The 24,560-nt window shown below is 45.7% G+C and overlaps 1 protein-coding gene across 1 annotated transcript in view; it reads right to left on the bottom strand.

Moving 5' to 3' along the window:
- Positions 1 to 8,686: 8,686 nt before the first annotated feature.
- Positions 8,687 to 24,560, bottom strand: part of LOC115644557 (potassium voltage-gated channel subfamily KQT member 1-like) — a 798,115-nt gene continuing 782,241 nt past the window's right edge. The window contains 1 exon segment of the mRNA XM_030549102.1: positions 8,687 to 8,746. Within this exon segment, the coding sequence (XP_030404962.1) occupies positions 8,693 to 8,746 (54 nt within the window). The 3' untranslated portion in view covers positions 8,687 to 8,692.

The following is a 24,560-nucleotide window of genomic DNA, read 5'->3' as shown; positions in this document are numbered from 1 at the left end:
TCTACGGTTAGCCCGTCCAAGCCTGGAGATTTATTGGTGGGCATGCGATGGAGGGCTTCCGAGAACTTGGCCAGAGTGAGAGGCAGCTCAAGTTGGTCCCGGTCGCCCATGCTGACTGTCAGGAGTCCGTCCCAGAGCACTCTGCAAGTGTTAGGATCGGTCGGATCTGGGGAGAAAAAAGTGGCGTAGAAGGCTCTGGCCATCTAGCACATCTCTGCCGGATCCATGAGGGGGGTGCTGTCCTCCGCCAGGAGGCAGGTGATGTGCTTCTTGGCCTCCCTTCTTTTCTCCAGGGTGTAGAAGAAGCGGGAGCCACAATCCATCTCCCGAAGGAGGTGGATGCGGGATCGAACAAAAACACCCCTTGCCCGATGGTCTTTGAGGGCCCAGAGCTCCTCCCGCTTCTCCCGGCACGCTCCGCAGAGGGATGGATCCTCGAGGCTGGCGGCCAGAGGCCTCTCCAGCTCCAAGACCTCCCACTCCAACTGCCCTATCGCCACATCCCTCTGTCGGGTGGCGCCCCGGGTGTAGTCACGGCAGAAGAGCCGGGCGCGCACCTTCCCCAGATCCCACCACCGCCGCACCGAAGAAAAGACACGCCTCTGCCCTCGCCAGGCCAGCCAGAACTCCCGGAAGGATGCCACGAAGTCCGCATCCTCCAGCAAACTATTATTAAAATGCCAATAGGCCGGCCCTGGCCTCTCCGTGCAGAGAGAGGCCATCACGGTGGCAAGGTGGTGATCTGAAAATGGGGCCGGCCGAACGCTGGAGGAGTGGGCCCGTGAAAGATGGAAACATGACAGGTAAATACGATCCAGCTGGGAGTGGCGCGACCGATGGGCCTCCACCTGGATGAAGGTGAACGTCTAGACGTTGCCTGGGTAGTGGTCGTGCGAGACGTCCACCAGGGAGTGGCATTCGACGATCTCCCGGAGGATGTCCGTGGTGGCCGGGCACTGCTCGGTCCCCAAGTGGTCCCGTTCCTCGAGGGTGGTGTTAAAGTCCCCTCCCAGAACCAGGCACTCATGAGGATCCAGGGAGCCGAGGAAGACGGACACCTGCTGATAAAAATGCAACCTCTCCAGGCCCGATGTCGGGGCATGAACATTGATGAGATTAACCAGAAGCCCCTCCATGTGGACCTGGAAGTGCAGCAGGCGACCCGACAGAGCCTCGGCGACCCCCAGCACCTTGGGCCGTAGGTCGGGGGATAACAGGGTCACCACTCCAGCCGTGCGAACCGAGAGGTGGCTAAAGTAGATCCCATCCCCCCCACTCCAGCCACCAGCGAGCTTCAGCGGCCGGATCCGTATGGGTCTCCTGCAGGAAAACCACAGAGTACCCCCTTCCCGAACGAAGGAGAGCACCTGGCTCCTGCGGAGACCCATCCTACAGCCCTGGGTGTTTAACAAGGCAAAGATGATCGGTGCCAAGAGGAGGGCTGGGGGGGATCCTCGCCGGCAGACACATATACGGCCTCCGTCGGCCGCGCAGCAATCTGTGACCTAACCCTTAGGTGAGTAAGGAGTTGCGGAAGAAGCGGACCCGCTGGTAGGCCGCAGCGGCCTGCTTCCTGGTCCTCTTATCCTCCCCCATGAGGGCCCTCGCGGCCCGGAGGATCTGATGGAAATTCCCCCACCGCTGGAGCGCAAGCTGAACTTTGTTACAGGAGCCACAGGCGTCCTCAAGGAACTCCCGCAGCTCCTCCCTCAGCGCATGGGGGGGCGGGGTCACTGATCTATGACTGTCCCCCAGTGGGGCCCCCGTCACAGCCCCATGGCCTACCGAGGTGGCAGGCAGGGGGCAGACCCCCAACGTGGCGTCCGATGGGCTGATGCCATGTGACCTGCCCCGCTCCCCGGTTCAACAGGGGGCGGTGTAAGGAAAACAGCCGCCCCCAATGGGTCGGGATGGGGAAAAACAACTAAAACCGCTCCCTGGGGAGTATCCCCAGGGGCGGCACTGGCAGCACGGGAGGTGGAGGGGACAAAGACAGGGATGACATCAGGAATAGGGTAGGGGACAGGACTAGGGTGGGGATCAGGAAGGGAACCGGGGAGGGGGGCAGAAGTAGGATAGTCGGGCCACTGGAAGGTGGTCCCTCCTGGTTAGGCTCAGAGATCTGGGGAGTGGGAAGGAGACCCCCCAATGATTCCGGGCTCAACCACTATGGTTTGGGCAGTAGCCCCAGCAGCAGGAGATGGATGATCATCAATGGCGTGCCAGCCCGAGAAGGAGGTTGGGTGCTCCACACCCAAGAGGGACACCCCCTGGGAACCGGGTCTTGGCAGCGGGGCACCAGCCGTCACCTCAATGGGCTCGGCGGCTGTCAGCGGGTTGCCACCTGCAGCAGGGATGATGGAAGATTCCAGGGGACCCTCAGAAGCGGGAGCAGAAGCAGAGGTTAGGGGAAGGGAACACGGGGACAAGGGGACAGGGGTGAGCTGGTCAAGGTGGGGAAGGGCCCCGGCCGCCATAGATGGTAGCAGAAGCGGCAGTCGGAGGAGCAGCAGCAGGCAGGGGGGCCACTGCCACCTGGGCGTACGCCTTGGGGACCGGGGGAGGGACACTCGCGGAGCTGGTGGAGGGAGCAGCGGGGAGGGGTGCCGTGGCCGGTAGCGGGGCTGCGGCAGCGGAGGCAGTATCTGCCATGGAGGGCCTGGCCTTTTTAGCGGGGCCCTTACCCTTCTTCCCACCCAGACCTTTCTCACCGGCTGGACGGGCTCCCCCCGAATCGGAAGGGGTGAGGAACGTGGCAGCAGTGGAGGTCTCCCTGGTACTTACCGCCGCCGGTGCCCCAGTAGGGGCAGTGATAGGTGGATCGGCAGCGGCGGCCGAGATAGAGGCTTGGGCAGTGGACACGGGGGCAGGTGGAGGAGGGGCAGTGGGAGCATCACGAGGGGTCTCCCCCGCTGCGTCCCCCGCCATAACGAGAGCGGGGAGGGGGACAAATAGCGAGGGGAGGGGAGAGAGAGGAGGCGACCACCCCTCCCCGCTAGGCTGCAGGCAGGGGAGGAGGGTGCCAGAAAGGGAAGGCAAAAGGGGCATGGGGAGCAACTAAGGACCTAGGGGCGGGAGGGTGTCAGGTCACCGACTCAGAGGGGAATTCCGACTCCTCTAGCTGCACTAGGGGATCGGGGGATAACGGCATAGGGAGGGTGCAGGGAACAACAGCAAACTCAAACGGGGGAAGGGCAAAGCGCATGGGAGGGGGTATGGGCGCATGAGGGGAGGGGACAATCAAGGCTGGGGAATCACAGGGTGGGGGGGGCGGGAAAAAAGGGTGAGCTGGGAATGGGGTGGAGGGACCATGGGGTTAGCTGCAGGGCTGACACAGGACGATCAGGGCCGCAGAGGGAAACGGGGGGGGGGGAGACAAATAAGGCAAAGGAAAGGGGCCAGTCCAGGGTGCGGGGAGGGGGTGCACCCACAGGCACTTGTGTAAAAAGTCAGTGGTTGGCTACTGCTGCTGCAGGCTCAAATGGTAGAAATGGGCGTGGTGAGCAAGGCGAGCAGCTCAGACCCAGAGGCAGGAGTCCAAAGCAGAAGGAAAACAGTCAGCGGGAGTGGTGGAGGGGGTAACAATGGTGGTGGGGGCAAAGGGGAACACGGATGGACTAGGGGCAGGCTCTATGCCACACCCCCAGTGTCCCAACAGACACAGTCCAAACCCCCACCACAAGAGCACAGTTCGAAAAATACTCAGTCCAGAAATGCCCCCTCCAAAGTGGTCTTCACGCAGTCACCCAGCAGCGAGCAGTCCTCTTCTCCTTCTTCTCCTCCTGCTCCTCGGGGCACCAACAGCTCCCCAGTAACAGCCACAGTAGCCCCAGCAGCTCCAGGTGGTGTTGATCTGGTGTCCAGGCAGGAGGGACCCTGCTCAGATGGTGTCCTCAGCAACAAGAGCTGGGGTCCCTCACTCCCCTCCTCTCTGGGAAGCAGGCCAGCAGCCCCCCTCAAGGGGCTGTAGGTGGAGTAACAGCAGTAACTGAGGTGAGGGGGAATCACCAGCCAGCCAGCAAACAGACAGCAGAGAAAGGGGTGGGTGGTGGTGTCTAGCCCAGCCAGAGGAGCAGCAGGAGCAGGAACAGCAGCAGAAACAGCAGCAGCAGCGAGGGCCTAGGGCCCAGCAGGAACAGCAGCAGCAGCAGCCCTCTCCCTCCTTCCTCTACAGCAGAGCAATAGAAGGGAGAGCTACTGGCCACAGGAGAAGCAAGTTTCTGTTCCCTGAGTGACCAGAGCACGGGCTGCACTAGAGTAATCAGGAACCTGCTAGAACCAATTAAGGCAGACAGACTGATTAGAACACCTGCAGCCAATCAAGGCAGGCTAATCAGGGCTAATCAGAGCTCACTCCAGTGAGGGAGGGGGGAGCCAGAGGAGAGGAAGTGTGTGAGGAGCTGGGAGCAAGAGGTGCAAGGAGCTGAGAGGGAGAGGGAGAGTGCTGCTGGAGGACTGAGGAGTACAAGCATTATCAGACACCAGGAGGAAGGTCCTGTGGTGAGGATAAAGAGGTGTTTAGAGGAGACCATGGGGAAGTAGCCCAGGGAGTTGTAGCTGTCATGCAGCTGTTACAGGAGGCAGTATAGACAGCTGCAATCCACAGGGCCCTGGGTTGGAACCCGAAGCAGAGGGTGGGCCCGGGTTCCCCCCAAACCTCCCAATTCCTGATCAGACACAGGAGAAGTTGACTCAGACTGTGGGGAAGATCACTGAGGTGAGCAAATCTGCCAAGTAAGTGCAGGACCCACCAAGGTAGAGGAGGAACTTTGTCACACTATGCGCAGCAAAACCTGCTATTTTCTTTCCTGTGGTATCTGGCAGCCAAACAAAGGAATACAAAGAAGAAAAGGATGATCATTGTTTTTTTCCTGATAATTTAATACAAGAGCACTCCTTTTTGTTGCTACTGCTGTTGCTGTGTTTAAGCATCTCCTTCTGTCTGACGTGCCAAGAACTACTCCAGTGGAGAGAAAACAAAGTCCACATGAATGGTGATCTCAATAATTATTGCTAGGGTCCATCTATATCTATCAAGACCCCCTTCACAGATTATTTTGGAGTTGTGGCACTCATCGTGGGCCACAACGATTTTGTACTGAGCCTCCTGAAGTTCAGCTCTGTAACATACCACCTTAGTTTGAGTTAAATGTGTTGGAGCCTCTATGTTCAAGATGCTTTTTGTCTTTTATGATGGGTAATGTAAATTAAAATTGTGTTGCATTTTGTGATGTCTCATTTATTCATCTTTTTCAAATTTAAGCTGACAAGGCCGGGACTGCATTGTTTCTTCTGTACAGCACCAATCCCTTTTTTTGCTGGGATATATATAATAATAGTGAATTCACTTAAATCAAGTAATTTAATCTCTCTGTAGCTCAGTTTTCCCAGCTGTAAACCATAAATTTCATGATGTGAAATGACTTGGTTATCAAGTCCAGTTCCAAGTGGGAATACGCCCATATCACACACAAAACAACCAAGTGGCCAAGTTGAAGGGCCATTATGGAAAAAGGCACAGATGACTCTGGTTCAGAAGGAACTGGAAAAAAAACCCAATTTTTTTTGTTTTCTGTAAAAACAGTGATGAAGTTTAAAGGGACCTTCCTCTCCTCAGGAGATGGCAAAATAAGACTGAAAAAAGATTCATAGTGATTTATTTTATATGGTGGGGAAAAAATTCTTAGTAGACCCCCTCCTCTTGAAAAATGAGGCTTAAAAGAGCAGAAAATAAGGAGCGTAGTTACAATGTACACAGCACTCCAGGAAAGAGTCCTATATGATTAGCAATTGGTTTGGGAGCATGGTTAATATTTGGTTCAGAAACTTAGTAACACCTTTGGCCTATAGTTTGAGCTGCATGCTTTCTGGTTTCATCCACTAGAATAGCCTCTCTCATGATATTTTGTTTTTTCCCTCCATTACTGGTCTAAAACAGGAAGTGCACAGGCACACAAAATGTGGAAACAAACAAGCGAACACAGTTAGATGAACTCTGTGAACCTCTACACAGGCTTGGGGGAGGGAGGGGGAGTTTCTGGCAGAGCACAGGGTGTGTGAATAGCCTCAGCAATTTCTCTGAATCTGAAGCTGCATGCCTTGAATTATTTCCCCTACTTGCTTGTGTGAGTAAAACCAAGAGTCCCTTGCCTTCATATTACCGCACAGCAGTATGAATGAGAATAACACACAGAATGAAAGAAAAGCCAGGAAGGGGAATATAAACAGCTGACTCTTTACTGCAAAAGAGGTTGGGGTGGGGTGGGGTGGAGGGACGAGAAAGCTGGTTGTTGTACAATTTCAAAAGAAACTACACATGTGGAGGTGGAAATTTACAAAGGCAGCCATCCCTCTCCCTCTGCACTGGGAGGGATAAAGTGGCTCTCAGTGAGCAAATGAAGGGTACCACTCAGTCCTCAGCCAGGGACAGTGGCAGCATTCAGTGTACTCCAGCTGCCAAGAAATATGTGGAAATTACAAGTTGTAAGTCAGCTAAATAAACGAGAAGGAAAATGGCTGAGTCAGAGAAAGTGGAGTATTCAGGTCCAATGCATTATTAATTGAAAAATTGCTTAGCACAGTTGGAAATTCTTTGGGCAGGGGTAAAAAAATATGAATGAGAAAGAACCTTTTGAAGTACTAATTAGTACTGGTGTGGTGATGATATCTGGGTCTATTCATGCCAATATTATCCTATCCTATCTACTTGTTATGCTGTGTGTTTAGCTTGTTTGTAGTGCTGCTGTGATTTTCAGTTTGATGTGCAGGCATTTTTTTTCTAACCATGTACACAAATCAACATGAGAAACTGCAGATTTACCAGCAGCAAGTGCAGGTTAATGCAGAAATTAGGGGCTTGATGTTCCAACGGCCCATGGTTAGCTCACCAAGGAATTATCCCCTGGGCAACAGTTTATGCAGATCCAATTTCTGAAAGCAGTAGCTGCCAATTCTTTCCCAGATTCCTTCAGCAGCAAAAATAATACTATAGCATGGAAGGTGAAACTAAATGTAAGAACAAAGGTTATTTTAAAAAAAACTATTAAATCACAAGACAGTGTATTCTGAAGATAATACAATATAGAGATGGAAAAAATCCTGTTAAGATCATCCAGGTCATCTTCCTGCCAGTTCAGAATACATAAAGGACAGATAAGATATTGAACTGAGAGTACACTTGATCTTAGCCAAACAGCTGCAGTCATTACACCTGTGACTTAAGTACTAAAAGCCATTGTGGATTAAACATGACAGGCCGAGTACATTTGTATTAGTATGCAAAGAAGAATGCCATCTCCTGGATTTTTGTGTAGGGTTGTGGTTTGGTTTCAGAAACAACTTCCAAATGTTCATGTCTTGGACAACAATTGCCTACTTGAACACATTTTTTATCACATTATTATAAGTCCCAGATGCATGCAATGGATACCTTTTACTTCCATTTGGAGGCAATAACGTAGCTGTCTGCAACCAAAATAGACATTATCGAGACACACCCTATTATAAGGTGAATTCTATTTATTTTCATATGCTGAGCGGGCATATCTCAGATTGGGATGTCTGCCTTTTATATTTTTCTTAATCTCTGTTTTCTGAGTTTTCACTGTATCCATCAAACCCCTCTCTCCAGGAACAAATGTACTCTGGGATTTTATTCAACTGACTGGGACAGATTTTCACAAGCGTATGCACAAAATTGCATGTGTGCCTTTGTGTGCTCCAAAATTGTGTGCAACTCCAATGCATACGAAGCAAACCCCAATTTTCCATCTCAAAACCATCTCTGAGCACAGCTTGTGTGCGCACAAGCTGAGCACATGCAGAAGTGCATGTGCCATTTAGCACATGCCATTTTGGAAATTTGGCACAAAATTTGTCTTTATTCGTTGCCCTCATAACTTTTTCAATAGTTGCATTACCCATGAGCTGCTAACTCCTCTGGTCTGCTCATTTTTAGCATGAGTCTCCTAAGATTTTTAAAATTTGTTTGATGGGGTGATAAATGTAGCTCTTTCAGGTCCATTGTTCATCCTTTAATACTTTGGAAAACCTCAAGTGGCTCACCACAAACTGTGCTCTTTTCCAAGAAGAATAAGTACAACTTCACTATAGGCTTTCCTCATAACTTGAATTTTATTTTTAGAACTGCTGTCTTCTTTGTTGCCCAACGTTGCACCCTCTGACACAAGCCACAATGTCTTTCTCACATCAGGGTGACCTTTACTGAGCACTGTAATCCAGACTGGGTCTAACAAGTGCCTTACACAGTAACAATATCATCTCTTTTTGCTTTGTTTTGTATCCTTCTGCTTAAGTGCTAGCACTCCTCTAGGCTCATCATGTTAGAGAATCTTTACAAAGATCAGGTAACAATAGTACACACAGCAAACTGATACACAGAGACAAGGAGCCCATATGTTTGGATCTCATACAGAAATAGACAACTTTTTAAGAATATTGGAAAAACAAGCACACAGAAAGTATCATGCATCTGAAGAAGTGGGTATTCACCCATGAAAGCTCATGCTTCAATACGTCTGTTAGTCTATAAGGTGCCACAGGACTCTTTGCTGCTTTTACAGATCCAGTCTAACATGGCTACCCCTCTGATATATGATGATAGAAAGTATCCATACATTATAACAGCAAAAACCACCTTTCAAGCCACCAGCTCACTGAACAATCCATCCTCTTACAGATGCTGTGCTGTGGAGATCTCGCTGTTTGCTTTCCTTTTGAGGTGCAGCTGCAATAGCAAGGCATACGTGATTTTAGTAAGGCACAATAATCTGTTAACTCTAAGAACTATGGAGTGACCCCATAAAAGATAACTGGCACAATGATAAACATGCTGAGATATAAAAATCCATTATTCTCTTACAAATGAAATGAAGAGGTAATTGGACATGTCAGGCGATGGGGCTAAGAGCAGCATTACCATAAATAATCATCCAAAATACATTATGTAGTAGCTGCATGAAGACAAAGGAAATGAAAACTTGTGTTTAAACATGCCAAATGTGTCTAGAATACTTGCGACACATGTTGATTGCTATTCTGTATTCAGGGTTATTTAAAGTACGACAATACACTGAGCACAAACTGTAAAACCCTGCAGAGTGGGAGCTTAGAGATGAGCCAATGACTTCTATATAAGGAGTGTACAACTGGAACTACCAAATGAATCCCTTGGGAGATTCTTGAGAAACCAGATACCTGATTCTGAACCACTGAAGTCAGTGGGAACGTTGTCATTAACTTCAGTTGGCATAGGATTGTGACCTAAGTGAACAGGAGCTGTCTGGCTACTAATATAACTGTTTGGTAAAATGGCCTGGCATTTTTAGTTTCTAACAACACCTCCAAACTAGAGCTTTGTGAATACATTGCAAAAACTTCCACTAATATTTGCTGGAATAAAAACTGAATTAGCTTCAAGCTGTGTTTGTGACTCCTACCTGACTTTTTAGTGTATTTTTCACTAATATTTGTTGATTCTGACTTTCAACTGTCTGTTCTTCACTTTAGGCACTTTAAAGTGAATGAGTTGACTGGCAGGAATGTTCATGGAAACAATGAATTTTAAGTAAAAAATAGAGAACAGTCATGGTAAGTGAAATTTGACCTTGTAAATGCTGGTATCTGCATTGGAAACCTGATTCTCAGAGTGACACTTATCCAGTCAGAGAACAGAAGTGATATCCTGTGACCCAGCTATCCAATAAAAACTATCCAACACTGCATGAATTTTGACTGTCAAACATTCTGAACAAACTGCCCACAAACAATCCAGAGACTGGGAATCAGTCCCAAAAATTATTCAGAGAATGACTTCAAATAATTGATACACGGGAGAAAATCATAACTTTTTTTTGTGACCTATTAGCTAGCAGGAGCAGACGCTAAATTAAATGAATAAATTATTCACTCATCTCTACCCAAAACTAAGACATTTGTGATTGTTTTCATTTTTGCTTTATGAATATTTTACTATAGCTTCTGCTCCCATTTGAAATCAATGGCAAAACTCCTATTGTCAGCAGTAGTAGAGGACTACACCAATAATGAAGGCCATTTCTATGAGCATTGTATTGCCCTAACAGTCCCTCAGCTTCTCTCAATGTACTGAGATGTACTGATCTCTTTGAGGGTTGGCCTTTATTTAATAAATTGCTTTATTCCAGAATAATTGCTCTATTCACAACGTGGAGTGTATTAAAAGTGAATTTGATTCCATAATACAGTATCTACATGGAAAGCTATTCCAGAATAGTTAAAGCAGAATACTGTAGTTTATTTTGCAATACCTATACTGGTCAATTTTTCTGTATAGACAAAGGCAGAAAGATAACCAAGAGTCCTTCTTCCACACCTCCAGTAGGAAAAATGAAAAGAATTGCTGGGGTATTTTTTTAGTACAATGGAAAAAATCCTGCTGTCATAATCATCATTAAAACACAGAAAAGTTGTCAGTTTCCTCATAGAGCGGCAAGAAAATTTGCATGAGGGACTAATTTATGCCTGTTTCTCCGGTCTTCCTTTACCCTCATCTTAGGGCTAGCACATCTGACATCAGCAGTGGGTTATATATATGGAAATCACAAAGTCTTGGTATCTGCTCTGATTAATGGTACTTATGTGCTAATTTATTTTTACTGCATGACATCTATGGCACATAAACTTAGGCCACTTTAAAAAAAACCCAACAGCTGCCTGAAGTTAGTCTCCCAAGTCCACATTTAGGCCTGAAAATCCATGACTTGATTTTCAAAAGTGTTTTGGCTGGAATTTTCAAAGCACACTAAATGAGCTAGATGCCAACTCCCAACCCTCTTTAAAAATCCCACAGCCTTTGTCTTCAGTAGGAGCTGTTGGGTGCTTGGAGGATTTCTGAATGAAGCTACTTATTAGCTATGTTGGCATAGAAAGTACGCTTATTAAGTTTGCGGACGATACCAAACTGGGAGGGATTGCAACTGCTTTGGAGGACAGGGTCAAAATTCAAAATGATCTAGACAAATTGGAGAAATGGTCTGAGGTAAACAGGATGAAGTTCAATAAAGATAAATGCAAAGTGCTCCACTTAGGAAGGAACAATCAGTTTCACACATACAGAATGGGAAGAGACTGTCTAGGAAGGAGTATGGCAGAAAGAGATCTAGGGGTCATAGTAGACCACGAGCTTAATATGAGTCAACAGTGTGATACTGTTGCAAAAAAAGCAAACGTGATTCTGGGATGCATTAACAGGTATGTTGTAAACAAGACACGAGAAGTCATTCTTCTGCTTTACTCTGCGCTGGTCAGGCCTCAGCTGGAGTATTGTGTCCAGTTCTGGGCACCGCATTTCAAGAAAGATGTGGAGAAATTGGAGAGGGTCCAGAGAAGAGCAACGAGAATGATTAAAGGTCTTGAGAACATGACCTATGAAGGAAGGCTGAAGGAATTGGGTTTGTTTAGTTTGGAAAAGAGAAGACTGAGAGGGGACATGATAGCAGTTTTCAGGTAGCTAAAAGGGTGTCATCAGGAGGAGGGAGAAAACTTGTTCACCTTAGCCTCCAATGATAGAACAAGAAGCAATGGGCTTAAACTGCAGCAAGGGAGATTTAGGTTGGACATTAGGAAAAAGTTTCTAACTGTCAGGGTAGTTAAACACTGGAATAGATTGCCTAGGGAAGTTGTGGAATCTCCATCTCTGGAAATATTTAAGAGTAGGTTAGATAAATGTCTATTAGGGATGGTCTAGACAATATTTGGTCCTGCCATGAGGGCAGGGGACTGGACTCGATGACCTCTTGAGGTCCCTTCCAGTCCTAGAGTCTATGAATCTATGAATCCATCTGTCAGCCAGACATGGCATCCTGAGAGGTATGCTGCCTGTCAAGGGTCTGTATCTGAGATGTTATGAAGGGACTGTTAAAGATCATCCAACTCTCTGACAACTACCCCAGGTTACTTGTCCACCTCGGCACTAATGATACTGTGAAATATGACCCTAAGCAGATCAGGAGTGACTACAGGTTTCTGGGAGTAAGGGTGAAGGAGTTGGGAATGCATGTGGTGTTCTCTTCAATCCTTCCAGACAAGGGTAAGGCCCAGGCAGAGACAGGTGCATCCTGGAGGTGAATGCCCAGCTGCAAGGATGGTGTCACCAGGAGAGCTTCAGTTTTCTTGACCATGGGATGCTGTTCCAAGAAGAAGGACTGCTAAGCAGAGATGGGGGCAACCTATCAAGGAAGGGGAAGAGCATATTTGGATACAGACTGGCTAACTTAGTAAACCTTAAGCTAGCTTCAGTGGGGGCAGGTGACAAAATCTCACAGGTAAATCAAAAACATGGAGACCTGGGAGAAGGGTCAGAATCGGGGGATGCCTGGGCTGTTATAGCAGGGATAAGGGAGAGACAAGAAAGAACATAGGAAGGAAATAAAATCAGTATCGTAGATTTCTGTATAATAATGTGAGAAGTATGGGAATAAGCAGAAAGAACCAGAAATGCTAGTTAATAAACACAGCTATGACATAGTTGGTGTCACAGAGACTAGGTGGGATAATACGTGACTGGAATATTGGTATAGAAGGATACAGCTTGCTCAGAAAGGACAGGCAAGGAAAAAGGGAGATGTTGCCTTAAATATTAAAAATGCATGCACATGTATTGAGGTTGAGCTGGAAATAGGAGACAGACTTGTTGAAAGTTTCTGGGTAAGGATACAAGGGGTAAAAAACAAGGGTGATATTATGGTAGGGGTCTACTGCAGACCACCTAATCAGGAAGAATAGGTGGATGAGACTTTTTTTAAACAATTAACAAAGTCATCCAACGCACTGGGTGGTGATGGGGCACTTCAACTACTCAGTCATCTGTTGGGAAAACAACACAACTGGGCACAGATTACCCAACAAGTTCCTGGAATATATTGGAGACAGTTTTTTTTTTCAGAAGGTGCAGAAAGCAACTAGGAAAGAGGCTGTTCTAGATTTGATTTTGACACTAGGGAGGAACTGGTTGAGAATGTGAAAGTTGAAGGCAGCTTGGGTGAAAGTGATCATGAAATGGTAGAGTTCATAATTCTAAGGAATGGCAGGAGGTAAAACAGCAAAATAAAGACAATGGATTTCAAGAAGGCAGACTTTAGCAAACTCAGGGAGTTGGTAGGTAAGATCCCTTGGGAAACAAGTCTAAGGGGAAAAACAGTTCAAGAGAGTTGGCAGTTTTTCCGAGACATTTTTAAGGGCACAAGAGCAAATTATCCCACCGTGTAGGAAAAATAGGAAGTATGGAAAGAGACCACCCTGGCTTAACTGGGGGATCTTCAATGAATGAAACTCAAAAAAGGGTCCTACAGAAAGTGGAAACTAGGTCAAATTACAAGGAATGAATATAAATAAATAACACAAGTATGTAAGGACAAAATTAGAAAAGTCAAGGCACAAAACGAGATTAAACTATCTAGAGACATAAAAGGTAACAAGAAAACATTCTACAGATACACTAGAAGTAAGAGGAAGAGCAAGGACAGGGTAAAGCTCAATGTGGGGCAGGGGGAACAATAACAGAAAATGTGGAAATGTCAGAAGTGCTAAATTACTTTTTTGTTTCAGTTTTCATCAAAAAGGTTAGTAGCAATTGGACATCTAACATCGTGAACGCCAGTGAAAATGAGGAAGAATTAGAGGCTAAAATAGGGAAAGAACTTAGACAAGTTAGATGTTTTCAAGTCACCAGGGCCTGATGTAATACATCCCAGCATACTCGAGGAGCTGACTGTGGAGATATCTGAGCCATTAATGATTATCATCAAAAAGTCATGGAAGATGGGAGCGATACCACAGGACTGGAAAGGGCAAATATAGTGCCAATCTATAAAAAAGGAAATAAGGACAACGCAGGGAACTACAGACCAGTCATCTTAACTTTGGTACCAGAAAGATAATTGAGCAAATAATTATATGAGTAATCAATTTGCAAACCCCTAGAAGATAATAAGTAACTGTCAGCATGGATTTGTCAGGAACAAATAATGTCAAATCAATCTAATAGTTTTCCTTGACAGGGTAAAAAACCTTCTGGATTTGGGGAAGCAGTAGATGTGGTATATCTTGACTTCAGTAAGGCTTTTGATATTGTCTTGCATGACCTTCTCAGAAATAAGCTAGGGAAATACAACCTAGATGGAGCTACTATAAGGTGGGTGTATAAATGATTGGAAAACCGTCCCCAGAGAGTAATCATCAGTGGTTCACATTCAAGCTAGAAGGGCATATCGAGTGGGGTCCTGCAGGGATCAGTGCTGGGTCTGGTTCTGTTCAATATCTTTATCAATGATTTAGATAATGGCATCGAGAGTACATATAAAGTTTGTGGACAATACTAAGTTGGGAGGGGTTGCAAGTGCTCTGGAGGATAGCATTAAAATTCAAAATGATCTGGACAAACTGGAGAAATGGTCTGAAGTAAATAGGATGAAATTCAATAAGGACAAATGCAAAGTATTCCACTTAGGATGGAACAATCAGTTGCACACATACAAAATGGGAAATGACTGCCTAGAAAGGAGTACTCTGGAAGAGGGTCTGAGGGGGGTCATAGTATATCACAAGCTAAACATGTGTTGCAAAAAAAGCGAACATCATTCTGAGATGTTAGCAGGCATGTTGTAAGCAAGACACAAGAAGTAATTCTTTCTCTCAGCTCCACACTGATTAGGCCTCAACTGGCGTACTGTGTCCAGTTCTGGGTGCCACATTTCAGGAAAGATGTGGCCAAATCAGACAAAGTCCAGCGAAGAGCAACAAAAATGATTGAAGGTCTAGGAAACATGACCTATGTGGGAAGATTGAAAAAACTGGATTTGTTTAGTCTGGAGAAGAGAAGACTAAGGTGGGGACATGATAACAGTTTACAAGTACATAAAAGGTTTTGCAAGGAGGAGGGAGAAAAATTGTTCTTGTCAACCTCTGAGGATAGGACAAGAAGCAACGGGCTTAAATTGCCACAAAGGAAGTTTAGGCTGGACTTTAGGAAAAACTTCCCAATTGTCAGGGTGGTTAAGCACTGAAATAAATTGCCTACAGAGATGGTGGAATCTCCATCATTGGAGATTTTTAAGAGCAGGTTAGACAACCACCTGTCATGGATGGTCTAGATAGTACTTAGTTCTGCCATGAGTGCAGGGGACTGGACTAGAAGACCTCCAGACCTATGATTCTATAACTATCATCCTCTGACTTTCATTAGCCAGCCTTAGTGACATGTTCTAAGGACCTGATCCAGCTCTCACTGATGTAAATGGAAAAAAGACCTGCTGGTTTTAATGGGAGTTGGATCAGGCCTCAAATGCATATAAAGAAAAAGAGCTGAGATGTGTTTTTTAGCGCTTTTGTTAAATGGAGTCTCTGAAAGATACTGAGAAGGAACAGTTTAGCAGAGGGCAAAAAGCTGTCATATAGGGAGAAACAACCTTGCAAGCACCTAATGAATATTGAGGGACACGAGGGATTGCTGTGTGCTGTCAGCTGCTGCTCTCCTCTGTTTATTGACTAGTCCCCACCTGTTCGCATGCCTCGTTGCAAGTGTGAGGTTTCAGTGAACATTGTCCTGAGGGATGGGGGGGGGGTGGGGGGCTCCGGGAGGGCTGGCCGACACATCCAGGATGAAATGTCCAGGTGCCAGGAGCAGAAACAAAACAAGACACACGCACACACAAAAAATCAATAAAAAGTGTAATGCAGCTTTATTTGATTAAATCCCACTCTTGACTTCACTGGCCAGCTCCATCCTGTGGTGACCTCTGACCTCCTCCATTTTGCTGACTGGCACAGCTGTTAGTAAATCACCTGCTGGAGCGGCTCTCTGGAGCTTTAAAGGTCAGCTGTCAGCAACTGCTGGAAAAAGATAAAGAAGAAAAACAGAACCTAAAGTTTGAAAAAAGGCAGTTTGAGCACTGTGCATTCAACTTTCCCATTCAGCCAACTGTTTACCTTTCCTAGCACCTGTTTTTTTTAGTCTCAAGGTTTGAGCCCTCACATTCCTCCTCAGTTGTGGTATTATTATTTTTTCTAAAATCTTCCAATGACTTTCACACATTCTTCTTTCCTACATCATAACAATTACCTTTGTTTCAATGACACAGGACGGGGCCAGATAGCATCCTTGAGGTCCATCGGGAGAGCCATGCAGAATGGATGCTTGAGTGCCTCTGGTTCACTGTTCCCTTCTCCCTTCCCCAAGAAATTGCACAGGGATCTACATGCAGTCAGAGTTCCGAGCTGGGCAGGGGGTGGAGTTCAGGTGCGATTGATGGGGAGGAACACATCTTGCCCCCCAGTCCAGGCTTCAAATGTAATACACCTTCAGACTACATTAGCTTCTCCACTGAGCTGCAGGAGTCAACACAACTAGAGCGGAGCTCCTATTAGCATGGTTCCAATGGATCCACACTGCCCTGAAGCAGCGATGAGGCTAGGATTCCTGCTGGATGTCCGGAGCTGCTGCAGATGTTTTTGGATCTCCTCCTCCTTGGTCCCTGGGATCTAGCAGGTGTAGAGACATCCTTTTACTCCAGGGCACAGACGGCCTTCAGAAAAGTGAATAAGGTAGTTTCTGCAAGGGATTTCTCACTGAGATTTTTGCACAAGTCCCCTTGCTTGTGGCTTGTCATACCAGAGGGGATAAGTCGGTTCTATAGCCACCTGTCCATCCAATTTACCTACCACTTTAGCTTCAGAGCTGTGCAAAATATTCATATGAAATCCAGGTTTTCAGGGCCCACCTGAAATGTGGGCCAGGGTGAGCACTTTGGGGGAATCGTGGCATATTTGACATGATTTATGGGTTTAGGAATGTCAAACTTGGCTGATTTGCCAGATTTTGTTATGAAGCTGGGGAAAATGTGCAGGTTCTCATTTTCCTCTGAGTCCATTCAAACATTAAACTCAAAGGGAAGCTCATGGGTGTGTGAACCCATCTGAAGTAAAGAGAGAATGTTGGCCCAAAGCTATGCAAACCTCAACTACAGAGCTACTCCCTTTATCCCCTCTCACCCTCATCTCTCTGCCTATTTTAGGGCACATGTAGTTTCCATAAAATTAATAAAACCATGGGACACCCTAGTATTTACTTATAACTAGTCATTGTAAAATTCTGGGTCCCATTCAGAGCTGATGTAAGCAACCATTGAAGTCAATGGAGCTGATCTGACTTTGACCCACAATGGCTGTGTACCAAAGGAAGGTAAAAGAGCAAGCCAAATTCATCCCTGATGTAATTCCACTGAAGCCATTAGAATCACACCTGAGATTAATTTTACCCAGGTACCTAGTGTCTTGGTGTCATGGCATAACCTCCACTCTGAACCTTAGCGTCCAAAAGATGGGGTACCAGCATGAATTCCTCTAAGCTTAATTACTAGCTTAGATCTTGTAGTGCTGCCACCAACCAGGACTTGCAGTGCCTGGTACACTCTGGTCCCCCCAAAACCTTCTCTGGGGACCCCAAGACCCCAAACTCCTTGGGTCTCACAACAAAGGGAAATAAACCATTCACCCTCCCTTCCTCCCAGATCCTCCCCTCCCTGGGTACACTAGGAGATCACTGTGATTCAAACTCCTTGAATCTAAAAATAGAGAGGAATGTCACCTTCCCCCCTCCTCTTTTCCTCTCACCAAGAGGTAATACAGATTCAAGCTCCGTGAATCTAAAACACAGAGGAATTTCACCTTCCCCCCTCCTCTCCCTCCTTTCTCCCACCAATTCCCTGGTGAGTACAGACTCAATTCCCTTGAGCCTTAACAAGGGGAAAAATCAATCAGGTCTTTTAAAAAAGAAAAGCTTTTAATAAAAGAAAGAAAAAATAAAAATTGTCTCTGTAAAATCAAGTTGGAAAATGTTACAGGGTCTTTCAGCTTATAGACACTAGAGAGAAGCTTCCCCCCAGCATAAACACAAATTAAAATCCTTCCAGCAAAATACACATTTGCAAACAAAGAAAACAATCAAAAGACTAAAACCGCCTTATCTACCTAGTACTTACTATTCTGAACATATAAGAGACTGTATCAGAGAGATTGGAAAGAAACCTGGTTGCACGTCTGGTCACTCTCAGAACCCAGAGAGAACAAAGCAAAACCCCCCAAAAAAACAAAGGCTTCCCTCCACCGAGATTTGAAAGTATTTTGTCTCCTGATTGGTTCTCTGGTCAGGTGTTCCAGGTTCACTGTTTGTTAACTCTTTACAGGTGAAAGGGACATTAACCCTTAACTATCTGTTTATGACACTTGAATGGGGTTGTACTTGGAGTGGCTGATTCTTCCCACCATTCCTGCTGCCACAGCTATGCTTCTATTTTTAGTGTGCTCACTCAGTCAGAGCTAGCACAGATATGACTTTCCCCACTGGAAATTACATGTCCACTTCAAAGTGAAGACATGTGACCATGGTTCCTTCAACAAACTAACCTCTGAACCCTTCAACGAAAATTTAATTGTGCACCAAGACCAGTGGGCTGTTTATCTAAGTAGACTTCCACTCTTCCCTTGACAGTGATTCTCCTTAAATGCTTTTCTTGGATACATAGTTGGGATTACTGAGTGGGACAGGCTTTAGAGTCTATGGGCCAGCTCTTGGTGCATGATACAGCCCCTTTGTAATTCTCTGAAAGGAGCTGTAAAGCTGGCCTAACTGGGCAGTCGTTGAGGATTATGTCAGTGTGGGGAAATACTTTGGTAATGCAGCCCCCAGTGTAGAGAGCCTGTCAGGACAGTGGCTGGAGCTTAGCTAGAGGTCAGAGTTGGAGTGGCTTATGCAATAGATCCTTGAGGGCTGCTATCAGCTGGTGTAATTTAGAGCAGCTCTGAGGCTGCTCTATGTAGTTGGTGAGGCAAATGACCCCAGCAGTTCCCGCTCCTCCAGGGTTGAGAGAGTACAAAAGTATCATGCAGTTCACATCTTGGTTAGACCTAAGAATTAGGGGCAAAATGATCTGTGTCACACCTGCTATAACCAGCCCTCCATGTCCACTCAGACCAGATCCCAAACAAAGCAAGAAAGTGAAAATAGTATTTATTGTACCTGCCATCATTGGCAGAGAATGAACAGTACTGTTGCCTGTAATTCATACCAGTGTTTGGTAGACTCACATTCATTCAGAAATATTTTGTTGTGTAGAGTTTCGAAGAACTCCCCACTTCTCACTCCTCACGATATGAGATAGATTGAAAATACAAAATAGAATCAGGCAGGGCAATGGAGAGGCGGGATCAATGTTTCACTTAGAAATAATAAGTGAGGGGCAGATTTTTAAAAAATAATTTTCTCTAAAGTTAAGGAAATGGTTCAGACAAATGTCTAGCATACATCATTAAAAAAACACGATTGTTTTGTTAAACAAAAATAAATCCTTGTGAGTCTGTTTGAAGAGGCTATATACAGCATTTACATTAATCACAGAGTTCAAAATCCTCTTTTGTTTTTTAACGCTTACATTGAGTCCCTCCCTTCCCAGCCTTATTCTCCCCAAGAGGAGATCAAATAACATCAAGACGATGAGTTAACATTCAGTTCACAAGCCCCACAGGTCAAATCCAAACCCCGAGATACACTAGTGTAGAGCCATAATCTAAGCAGAGACATTGTACTTTTGCAGAGTTACCCGGGAGCCACTGTGAACCATAATAAGGACTAATGAATCATAATGAGTATTTTGGCAAAAAAGCTCATTTCAGAGAAGATGTTCTTTGCAATTTTGCTCTTTTATGTCTGAGGGACACTGTTTAATGTCTGACAGAGAGCGAGTGAACACCCCCAGCACCAATAACACAAACACAGCCCAGAGCTCGATTGTCTCAGGAGGTTAAAAGCTTGCTCTGTTCAGTGGGAAAGAGGGAACAGTGAAGTATGGCAAATCATCAAGAGCAGGATGCTGCAAGCAGATCACATTTCCTGGGAGAGCATGTAATGTGGTCCACCTCTTTTCATTTACTCAGTGATTTAGGCTGGGATTTTCAAAGGAGACGACAGCTTTGTCAATGGGAGCTGGGTGCTAACTCCCTTTGGCTTTATCTTGACTAGGGAAAGTGATCGAGTTGAGGCTGGGGTTCATTAACATTTGCTAGCTAATCCTGACATCCTTAGTGTAGATGCAGGGTAACACATGGTGGTTTGAATTAGCTGGTTGAGTTTTGTCTAAGCTAGAACATGTGATTTAATGATTTATATATATCACAGCTTTCCACAAAACTCAGCTGCAGTCTTTACCTTAATCTGAAAAGCACAGTTCCCTTCAGGCAGATGAGATGCTATCCGCCAAATACAAATATTCTCTTAGATATTAACATTTAGGAAGCCTATGAACTTCCTTTTCCCCTGGCTCTCCTCTGCATGTTAGAAGCATGCAGATGGCTCCTGTCCCGCTATTCTAGTGGTAGGGCTCTGGTTTGCTGTGCAATATACATGGGTGTGATTTTTATATGTTCTGCCTCTTACTTGCTATACCAGTTGGGAGTGGCAATTATTACCAAAGCAGAACACTCAGCCCTGGGGGTAGTTAGGAAGAGCAGAAAGCACCATGATTCAAAAAAAAAAAAATAGGAATGGTGTTGTCTGATACTGAAAGGAATCCTGTTCATTCTTCCTTAGTGTGATAGACCCAGGCCAGTTGGATACAGCAGAATAGCAGAAGGCAGATATATTGGCCACTGGATTAACAGTTTTCTGTTCCCTGACTGACAAGAGCAGAGGCTGCTCCAGGCTAATGAGAACACCTGACTCTAACCTGCAAAGAGTTAGGTGAGGCCATTAAGCTAATGTGACCACCTAACTCTAATTACTATAAAAAAGTCTCACTCCAGTCAGGCAGAGGAGAGCCAGGGGAAAAGGAAGTGCGGCTGAAGGACTGGTTAATGAAGACACCCTCAAACAGGGCAGGCTCTTCCATTTAGACTAGGTGGTCGCCTAGGGCACTAGGATTTGGGGGGGTGGCATTTTGCCACCCTTGGAGGCAATTCGGCGGTGGGGGGGTCCTTCTGCGCTCCGGGTCTTCAGCGGCAATTCTGCGGCGGGTCCTTTACTCACTCCAGGACCCGCCGCCAAAGTGCCCTGAAGACCAGGAGCCGCAGAAGGACCCCCCGCCACAGAATTGCCGCCAACGACTGGGAGCGTGGAAGGACCTCCGCCTAGGGCACCAAAAACCCTGGCGCTGCTCCTGCCCTCAAACCACTGTTAAGGAAGCCCTAAGGTAAGGGTGAAGAAGGGAGAAGCAGGAGAGCTGTGGGGAAGTGGCCCAGGGAAATGTAGCAACTCTGGCAGTGAAAGGTTGGCTGCCAATGGCTGTACCATTAGTGTCCCTGGGCCGGAACCTGGAGTAGAGGGCAGGTCCAGGTTCCCCCCAACCCACCACTACAGGAACATCTCCTGGGAAGGGAAGTCAGGCCCCTGTCAGGACAGGAGGCTAAACTGTTCTGAAATAAGACCCAGGGACAACAGAGACTGTGGGAGTTTTCTCACCAAGCTCCTTGCTGGCCTGTGATGAAAAGGGCTCAGTAGACTGTAACCCTGGCCCTAGAGAGAGAAGGGCTATGTGGAGGGTCACAGTGAGCCACTGAGGCTAGCATAAACCACCTAGAAGCGCAGGACCCACAGAGACAAGGTTGGAGCTCTGCCACAGTTCAAAGAACTGTGAAAACTCAGGTCACTCATTTAGGTACCTAAAGGTGGATTTATTTTCCTAATTTCCAGCACCTAAGTTTGAAAAATGGCGTTATACCTTATTCCTCATACGAACCAGATACTAGTGCTTAGACATCTAGATCTATACATACAAAATTGTTTCTGCCTTTGTATTTAATCACAATGTGGGCACTGAATTGGAGGTCCGCTTGAGGCACTTGGCCCCGTTGCTCTTATCTTTCTCTCGATAATCAACCAATCTTTTCCATGAGACTTGAAAAACTGAGGTCTAGTCTGCTTTCTATGCATACTTGTGATCTTAAGAGCATCCCAAATTCAGAAGGCAAGGGGCTCACTGGTAGCAAGTAGTGAGTGTCCTCTGGCCTGATCAGTTCAGTGTATCCCAATTCACTGATGTCATAATCTGTATTTAAAAGATGTCATGTAAGATATCATCAGAAAACCATTAGCACACTGATCATTAATATTCTGTGTTGTGTATATATGGTAAATACCCGATGGACTGCACAAATGTGAAAAATATCGGAATACAATATATTTGAACTGGTTTATAAACCACCTAGAAGCACAGGACCCATGGGGGCAAGGTCAGAACTCTGCCACATTAGCAAGAAGGCTGGAGGCTGTGACTCATTAAATGAAAGAGTTAAAGTTGGGGAAGACAGGCACTCCATACAGGATGCAGAGCATCCTCTGATGAAAAATGAAGAGCATAGGTGTGTGGAAAATCTACAGTGATAGCAAAATCACATGGTTTATCTAAAGAACCACCACTGTGGATGGCAATTCTTTCTCCAGTATGAATTAGCTCACTTGCTGTTCCTTTGTATTTGTCAAGGGATGGATAGAGTGTTTTGACTAGACAGATGATCTTGACCTATGATCCATCTCATTTATTCCAGAGGGCACAGTAACATCCTCTTTAAGAATGAGAAGCCTTGAAAATGAGAATGGGAAGAACTCACATTTCACCCAAGATGTAGTTTTATCATATGCGGAACTTTAATTCCATGAAGCTCACTGAAAATATAGGAGTTAAACATGTTCGTATACATCTCCAGATAAAATCTGCTTATGAAAATACGACTTGACTGTGTATTATGGAAATAGGAATGCAATCCCCCAAGACTTCTGAACATCTTGCATCATCATAACCTGAGAACAGATTGAAAGGTGCCCTAGATTCCCACCTTTCATCCCTTTGTCCTGCAGGTTGCCATGCATGAATGAAAGGAAAGTAGAAAATCTTCTTTTGATTGATGTAGACTTTTGTAATGTAGGAGTACAGCATGAAGCTTCATGTTGCAATTTGAGAGGCGAAGATTCTTGTTACCTTTTTGGAAAGAAACACAATATTGCTTGATTTCTTGTATTCTGATATTCTTTTGACATAGCAGTTTAACAATTTCATTAAATCTATTCCTGGTGTATTCTATGATACTGTGATCTCAAGGGATCTTAGCTGGTTAATTCTCGTGCTGCCAGCCAGACACTGTAGAGGACACTGAATGTGCTATGCCATTTCCATGATGGAAGAGTTGTCTTGAGTCAAATCTGGCATGTTATATGTTGGAATGCCTGTGATGGACTGGTGTCTCTTGACGCCATACAGCCCTTGTGTTTTAGGTCTTCTGAGGGATCTTTTCCATTCTGCTTTCACTGGGTCAAAGTCACAGATGATTTCCACAGGGAAGTTGGCAGGCATTCAAAGCAAATGACTATACCACCTTAGAGAGCATTGGGCAATGGTTCAGGAGAGTGGGACCTCTTTAGTCAGAAAATGGATCTCCTCATTTGACTTGAATTCATACCACTGGATGTTTTCACTCATTTGGAGATATTTCATCTCAGTGATGTTCAACTTTTTTTCTATCTTAGCCATGAGAGGCCATATTTCAGCCCCAAAGGTCACAATACTGACCACCGAAGTACTATGTATCCTCAGCTTCATTGCTCTACTTATCAGGGTGTTCATAATTGCAAAATCTAATCCTTTGTTCAGGACTGACAAGACAAGATGAGGCTATATCAGGCCTGGGTGCAGAGTGCAAGGAGTTCAAGTGAATCACATTCACCATGGGTGTATCATTCCTCTGAAGTCAGAGGAGTTACAATGGGGATGAACTTAGCCAAATGCATCCTTTTGGCTACAATAGGTTTTGTAATGTGAGTGCTGAACTCCCTGTATGGAGATGTTAATATGAACAACATGAGATCAGTGCTTAAGGATTGCAACATCCCTGTTCCCCTGATGGCTGGATGAAGAACACTTTCCTATGAAAGTGTTGACAGAAGGAATCCTGGCCAGGAAGAATTCCTCCTAGGAACCACAGCCATGCCTTCATCCACTTCATCTTAAAGGCATATTATTGGTGTCATTAGAGAACTTGAAGATTTGGTCAAGACCTCAGCTCATGATCTTTCAACTAGGGTATCAAACAACTCATCAAGACTTACCAACAGCTGTTAAGGGAGATTCTTGGCTTCCTCATGATCTCTCTCTGTTTTGTTCCTTGGAGGCTCCATGGATTAGTATTGATCTCAGGCAGCTTAAAGAGTCAGAACTGAAAGAAGATGGCTGGTGAGCCATCTAGAGTCTTATCTTCTTCTGTGCAAGCATTCATGCAGGTGCACACAAGCAGTAAGTGATGTTACTTGTTCTGTCATAGATATTGCAAGGAACCAGCCGTTTTGGGTAGTGTGTAGGCTGATCAAACCAGGCTACCTTCTCCTGTACCTTCAGTGGTTCACTTAACACACATGCGACATTCTTCACTGACAGGCTAGATCAGCTTATGGCTGGTTCATTGGGGCTTTGTGACAGCAAGAGTTCTCCATAGACTTCTGAACTTCCTGAGGCTCATCACCCATA

The sequence above is a fragment of the Gopherus evgoodei genome, chromosome 1 (genome assembly GCF_007399415.2).
Source record: "Gopherus evgoodei ecotype Sinaloan lineage chromosome 1, rGopEvg1_v1.p, whole genome shotgun sequence".
Classification (NCBI taxonomy): Eukaryota; Metazoa; Chordata; order Testudines; family Testudinidae; genus Gopherus; species Gopherus evgoodei.
Note: the sequence above shows the minus strand (reverse complement) of the source record. Positions and strands in the feature narration are given on the sequence as shown.